At 38.8% G+C, this 7,403-nt stretch overlaps 1 protein-coding gene across 5 annotated transcripts in view; it reads left to right on the forward strand.

Moving 5' to 3' along the window:
- The window catches only part of RNF111 (ring finger protein 111), a 149,393-nt gene that overhangs the window by 105,683 nt on the left and 36,307 nt on the right, over positions 1-7,403 (forward strand). For all 5 annotated transcript variants that reach the window (XM_004709456.3, XM_004709457.3, XM_045286510.1 and 2 more), the window contains 2 exons: positions 1,093-1,256; positions 2,921-3,115. In XM_004709456.3, the coding sequence (XP_004709513.2) occupies positions 1,093-1,256; positions 2,921-3,115 (359 nt within the window). The remainder of the gene's footprint in view (positions 1-1,092; positions 1,257-2,920; positions 3,116-7,403) is intronic.

Here is a 7,403-nt window from a genome sequence, read left to right on the forward strand (position 1 = left end):
TGACTTTTAATACAGTTCCTCATGTTGTGGTTAAACCCCCTCCCAACCATAAAATTATTTTTGTTGCTACTTCATAACTGTAATTTTGCTACTGCACGAATTGGGCGACCCCTGTGAAATGGTCATGACCCACAGGTTGAGAACCACTGCTGTAGGACTAGGTAGAACTACCCCTAGGTTTCCAAGACTAACTCTTCTGGGAGTAGAAAGAGCCGTGTCTTTCCTTCCTCAGAGCAGCTGGTGGTTTTAAACTGCTAACCTTGTGGGTCGCAGCCCAATGTGTAACCACTATGCCACCAACACTCAACTGAAGTAAGGTACAGCAATCTTGAAAAAGACCCACGCTGTTTGTGCCCTGTATCTATTTTTCTTATCGCTCCCTGATATATGCATTCTGTCTCTGTTTGGCAAGCATTGGCCTATCTTCTGTGAGAGAGAATATATGTGTATTTCAGAGTCTTTTTGTCAAGTTTAACGTACACTAAGGCCTAGAGTTCTAGGTTCCCTTCCACAGTTAGTGTTGGCTGCTGCTCTCTTCTGCAGAACAGTCGGAATGAGGCCATCCTACGAAACTTTCACAAAAGTACTGCAAAGTGGCCTGGGAGTTTCTGCAGCTATTATTAACAGCTTGTCAGAGATAAGAGACTCTTTAATCACATCACAGCTCTCAGGGTCTCAGGGATTGTAAATGCTGATCTCTTTTCTTCCAAAAACATTTTATCCTGAGACATTTGTTTGCACTTAAAAAAATGGACTTGTTTTTAATCCAGCCTCAGGAAATATACCTTTATACTCCTTCTTGAAAATTTTCTTTTTAGAATTTGAAGTTTTTAAAAAACTCGTATTCTATAATTGCTTAGGCCACTTGGAATGATTAACTCTTAAAAGCTCAAATTCCTGATTGGTAATTTATTCATCCAGTGTTTATTGCGTGTCAGATATTGTGTAGTAGTTTTAGATTCTAATCTCTGTTTCTTTGGATAAATTTTGCATGAAGAATTTGACTTATTTCGTAAGAAAGACTTGAATTTTTTTTAAGTTACTAAAATTTTATTCTTTGAATACTTACTGATTTAATATTGTCACTTTAAGGTCTCGTTCAACCCTTGGACACTCCAGATCTCATTGGAGCCAGGGTTCAAGTTCTCATGCAAGTCGGCCACAGGAGTCACGAAACCGCAGTAGAATTTCTACTGTTATACAGCCCTTGAGACAGAATGCAGCAGAAGTTGTAGACCTTACTGTTGATGAAGATGGTATGTTGGAGAGTGACAATGTACAATTTTGAAAGGAATTTTTGTGAACTAAAATAATTAATAGTCTAGAAACACTACTACTAGATTAGGTTTCTAAATGTTCATGTTGAATTGATATAAGTAAACCTCATGGCCTAAATTGTGCCTAAAATTCTTTTGGTGATCTTGAGATATTACTAGTTAAAACTCTAGAAGGAAATGAACAAGCATGGTTTCTCCGAAGGAAGATGTCATGCCATCTTTAAGAGTGTGTTAGTTTTGGGAGTTGCTGTCAGTGGGGAAAGGGTATATCAGGTAGGTGGAAATAGTTACGGGCCTTATTTCATCAGCTCTTAAATGATCTGTAGCTTGGGTGATCATAATTTTCCAACAGCTAGTAGTTTGGAATTAAGATGTTTATGAAAACTGTTATTTCTACTGTCAAGCATTTTGTTCAGGATTATCCCAGATAAATTATCTGTAGTAATTTAAATTATGTGTAGCAACATAAATTATCTGTAAGTAAGTGGTTAATATATAAAATGGGTGATTATTAAGGCTAATTAACCCAGGGTTGATTCAATAGCTTCTATCTTAACTAAAAATAAATGCAAGATTTAAATGTACCAGGTTTCAAACAGGCATAGTTTTGTACCCCAGGGTCTGTTTGATAGTGTCTGGAGATGTTTCTGGTTCTCACAATTGGGAGAAGGCAGCTACTGATGCCAGAAATTGCATAGGACCACCTTCCCAACAAGGAATTATTTGGTACAGGAATATCAGTAGTGCCAAGTTTGAGAAACCATTTACAGATAAGCAGAGGTTTTCTCCCTTATTTTTTATGTCTAATTAATTCTATGTGTTTTAACACCAAAAGTGTAGTGTCCCATGCTGATCAGTAGGGACTACTGTGCCTCAGGATTCTGCTTGTCACCTGCATTGTGTCGGACTGTCTATCCTCTCACTCTGTATCACATTAGGAGAGGCCCTTTTTCATCATGCTGGTTGTAACTATTATGCCTTAGGCGGATTTATTCCCAGCAGTCACAGTTCTCAAAATAGTTTTATAATCACGTACCTGGAATATAACTCATTCATAAGTTAAGGGCTGCCTGAAATATATTTTTCTCTCTACTACAGACATTTAATTTTTTACTTGAAGGATTGACTCACTTAATGTTTGCAAATTTTAATACATGGAAAGAAAGACTATGGTATTGAAAATTTAGCTAATGATTAAGTTATTACAATATACAGGACATTGTACAAAATGCTTTTATATGCACTCATTACCTCAGTTGATCTCAGCATTTGTGAAGAAAACTTACTTTACCAGTGTTACAGTTGACAACATGGCGACAACTTATCTGTGGTCATTTCACCAGTGCTGAAATCAGGGTTGCTATTCACATAGCCTCACTCTGGCATGTGCTAATTGTGACACTTTGGATAATTGTGAGATGTGTTTAGGCAAAGGAGATGGACTTTTGTATGATCACTCAAATTGCTGGAATATTCATAGATGTGTTAAAAAAATTTTTTTAATGCAAAATTTATATTTTATTAACATTTCATTTTGGTATTGCCATTTAGCTTTTTATGCTATATATTGTGAAATGTTAGTTTGGATTAAAATATATCCTAATTTGCTTTTAAAATGCTAATTACTATTTTGTATTTTGTAGAGCCTACTGTAGTACCAACCACTTCTACTAGAATGGAATCACAGACTACAAGTGCTTCCGTTAACAATTCGAATCCATCTACCTCTGAGCAGGCCTCTGATGCTGCTTCAGCTGTCACCAGTAGCCAACCTTCAGCAGCGGCAGAGACTTCAGCTCCTCTTACTAGCAGTGGTACCACGGGGACTACTGTGGGAGGTACGTAACACAAAGTTGGCGACGGAATATTTGTCATTACTTTTGTTAGAAGTAGTATCGTGGGTGTTTAATATTTTTATATGTGTTAGCAAGAGCATATTTTAGGTTAGACAAAACTTCAAAACAGTAGCAACTGTGTAGTCTCTATTAGAATTAGATGATGATAAAAAAAGTAGATGATGATTTAATATTTTGGACCAAATACCATGAGTAATGTAACCAAAGTATTGCAACTCAGCCAATAAGAATTGGATTTTTTTAAGGTAAAAATATTTTTTGTTTCAGAATTAAATGACATATCTGAATTGACTTAATGGCAGCTGGTTTTAATCTTCTAGTGTATAGAATTGATTTTATTAGGCAGAAGTAAGTAGGAAAAAATGAATTAAGTGACTATTTTATTCTTGTTAAAGGAAAAATTGATAGATGGTCAAAATTGAGTCATGATGTATCAGTATGTAACATTTTCAGTTGAAATGCTTTGAATATATGATGCCTTTTCTTTTTTCTTGGTCACTTAAAAAAATTGGAATATAATTTAAAGTTTTACTAAGGGCCATATCACTGTGCTTTACACCTAAACCTGAAGGCATTCAGCTTAACGTTGCATGAGTCACAAGCCCAACTTCCTGAATTACGTGCTCAGAGGCACCCTATTCCAATAAGCCTCAGCCCAAAGACACCCAGCCCCACTTCATGGGTTAGCAAGTTCAGCTTCCCCAATTAAGTTCTCAGAGGCACTCCACTCTGCAAGCCAGCCTTTTGAACAAAAATACTCAACTTGTTCCGAGGGTTGGAAGAGCTCTGTCACAGTGGATTATGTGCTGGGCTGCTATATGTGCGGTTACCACTTTGAATCACCAGTTACTCACTCCCCTGGAGAAAACCAGGCTTTCTATTCTTGTAAAGAGTTATAGTCTCAAACTCACAGGGGCAGTTCTGTTCTATCCCATAGGGTTTCCTTGAACTGGAATTGACTCAATGGCTTTGGTTTTGAGTGGATTGGGAAGCCCATCACTGTCCGCTCAGACTCCTGGTTCTGCTGCTGCTCCTCTGATGGTATAGCTGACTTTTGGATTTAGGAGGTTCACTGTGCCAGGGATACTGGGTCCAGAGGATATGCTTCACTTCTGGCTGTTGCTGGTAGTGATAGCTCTCCTCCTCCTCCTCAGAGTGCTCATTTTATACCCAGCAGGATAGCACCCCAAGGACTCCTGTTTGCAGTTACTCACAGGTGAATCCTGTCAGTGTCTTCCTCCACCTTCTTACCGGACCCATTCTGGGCTAGGTCATTTGGTGGGCTTTAGGGTTTGGCTTGAACAGCCACATTAAATGCTTCACTGCCTGTGCACATTAGAACCATCAACCTTTTGATTTGCACTCCATTACTTAAGATACTTCCTTTCTCAAGTGTTTGAGCCTCTGTATTGTTTCTTAATTGCCTGGCTGATTACCAAAGTATTGTTCATGTGACAAACTGATTATAACCCAGTGTTTTATAATATGAGCCGAGAGAGCGACTGATTAAAAGGTTTATCTATATGATGCTGGATTCTAAACAATTATAGTTTTAATATAGATTATTTAAATTTATTAAGTTCGATAGCTAAGAAAGAATTAAAAACATATCAAGAAATGATGGTATTTAATATAGCAACTTTATTTCTTTATTTTAACTAGAGTCAATAGGAGAAGGGGGTCACATAAGGACATGCATCCCAGAAGCCAAGATTCTTGGGGTCACGATTAGTTAAAGAATCTGTCTTATGTTCACACATTTATTTTCCTCCCCTTGCCATGCTGTTCTGAACCTTACATTTTTTAACCTTTATAATCTAGATATTTTTCATATCAGTAAATAGTTTTCTCATTCTGTAAAGACCATGAGAAATAATAAGCAGATCATAGAATGAAGTTATAGTACTATAGGAGAGTAGGATTAAGGAAATGAGACTAGTACTCCATGTGTGTGTGAACCATATTTAATCAGCCTCATTGATGGATGCTCAGGTTATTTCCAATCTCATTTTTGTAAACACCACAGTAAATAACTCAAAAACATTTTTATAAGCAGCCTTACTACTCAATCTTTTAACAATTAGAACTTTAAATTAGTGTTGATGTTCTGTAGATGTTGCAAGATCTAATAAGAAAGAAACCTTTCTGTATAAACCCATTCACATTTTATTCATTGGCCATTGTCTTAGTTATCTAGTGCTGCTATAACAAACGCCACAAGTGGATGACTTTAAAATACAGAAATCCATCCACTCACTTGTATCCTTTAGGAGTCCTGGTGGCCTAGTGGTTAATAAGTTGGGTTGTTAACCTCAAGGTTGGCATTTCCAAACCAACAGCTGCTCCTTAGAAAGATGAGGCTTTCTACTTCCACAGGGAGAGTGCCATCCTGTGGGAGTAGCAGGTTGGCATTGACTCAGTAGCAATGGGTTTTGAGTTTGTAGGCTTTAGGAGACTACGAGTTCAAATTCAAGGCTCCACTTCTAGGAGAAGGCTCTCAATTAAAAAAAAAAATCATTTTATTGGGGGCTATTGTAGCTCTTGTAACAATCCATACATCAATTGTATCAAGCACATTTGTATATATCTTGTCATTATCCTTTTGAAAACATTTTCTACTTGAACCGTTGGTATCAACTCCCTTTTTTTCCTCCCCCCCCAACCTCCCACCCTCGTGAACTCCTGATAAATTATAAATTACTATTACTTTCATATATTTTACCATCTGCTTTGCCCACATTTCTGGGGCAAAGCATCTCTTGGAGGGTGATGTTATATGTTGATCGTTGCGATCGGTTCTCCCTTTCTTCCCCTTTCTCTCCACCTTTCCCCTACTCTCATGGTATCACTACTCCATTATTGGTACTGAGGGGTTTATCTGTCCTGGATTCTGTGTATAGATAGCTCTTATCTGTACCAGTGTACACGCTCCTGTCTAGCCGGATTTGTAAGGTAGAACTGGGGTCATGTTGGGGGGCGGTGTGAGGGGAAGCATTATAAAACTAGAGGAATGTTGTGTGTTTCATAGGTGCTATACTGCTCCCCAGTTGACTGATCCATTCCTTATGACCCTTCTGTGAGGGAATGTCCCATTGTCTACAGATGGGCCTTGGATCTCCACCCCCCTTGTTTGCATCCATATGATTGATTGCTTTGAGCCTTCCGATGCCTGATTCTTGATCCCATGATCAGACAGGCTGGTGTGCTTCTTCCATGTGGGCTTTGTTGCTTCCCTACTAGATGGCCACTTGTTTACCTTCAAGCCTTTAAGACCCCAGATGTTATATCTTCTAGCAGCCCTGAACCATCAGCTTTTTTCAGCATACTTGCTTATACACCCTTTTTGACTTCAGCAATCATGTCAGGAAGGCAAGCATCACAGAATGCCAGGTTATTGGAACAGGTTATTGTGTTGAGGGAGGACTTGAGTAGAGGACCAATATCTGTTTGCTACCTTGATACTTAACGTATAACTATATGCACATAGACCTACGTCCCTATTGTTATATATTAATTTATTTACATATATACATGTCTGTATTCATACCTCTACAAATGTCTTTAGCCTCTTAGTTATTTCCTCTATTCCCCTTTGTTTTCCTCCTGTCCCACTATTGTGTTCGACTTTCCTTGGCTCTCAGTAATTCCTCTGGGCTACATTGCACTTGATCAAACCCCACCAGGCGTTCTACACCCTCCTTGCCATCAATTTAAGATCTCCTTTTATTCCCTTGTCCTTGGGTTTGTTGGCTTTGCCCTCCCTTTTTCCACCTCCTCCTCTCCCCTGTTTTGTTGTCCCATTGTTTTCTCCTCAGGATTGTTTATCATGCTTATCTTACATAGATAGAAATGAAAAAAATAGAAGAAGAAGAACAGGGAGGGGTCTAAGTAATTCCAGGTCTGTCTGCTGACCCTTATGTATGTTTTCTGATCGAGCCTGATGAGGCGTCAAGCCCTGCCCTCCCAAGTCTGAAGTCTAATTTTGGAATTCCTCGGGGACGTCATTGCGTTGTTCCCTTTGCTGCTCTGTTGTGCTCCCTTTGTGTTTCATCCTGGTGTGTGTGTGTGTTCGGGAGGGCTTGTTGTCAAACTGGGCACAGTTCCCGCACTGTGTCTCCAGTGCTGTTCCCTGCAGCGCTGTGGGGTCTGTGAGGGCTCTCACTTTATTTATTTAAAAAAAATCATTTTATTGGGGGCTTGAGGTAGTTAGTTTATTGCGCCAACCTGACTGATAAACACATGGGGGGTAATTGAAGGGCTGAGAGAGGAA

The sequence above is a fragment of the Echinops telfairi genome, unplaced genomic scaffold (genome assembly GCF_000313985.2).
Source record: "Echinops telfairi isolate 266 unplaced genomic scaffold, ASM31398v2 ScPeMD7_8;HRSCAF=38, whole genome shotgun sequence".
Taxonomy (NCBI): domain Eukaryota; kingdom Metazoa; phylum Chordata; class Mammalia; order Afrosoricida; family Tenrecidae; genus Echinops; species Echinops telfairi.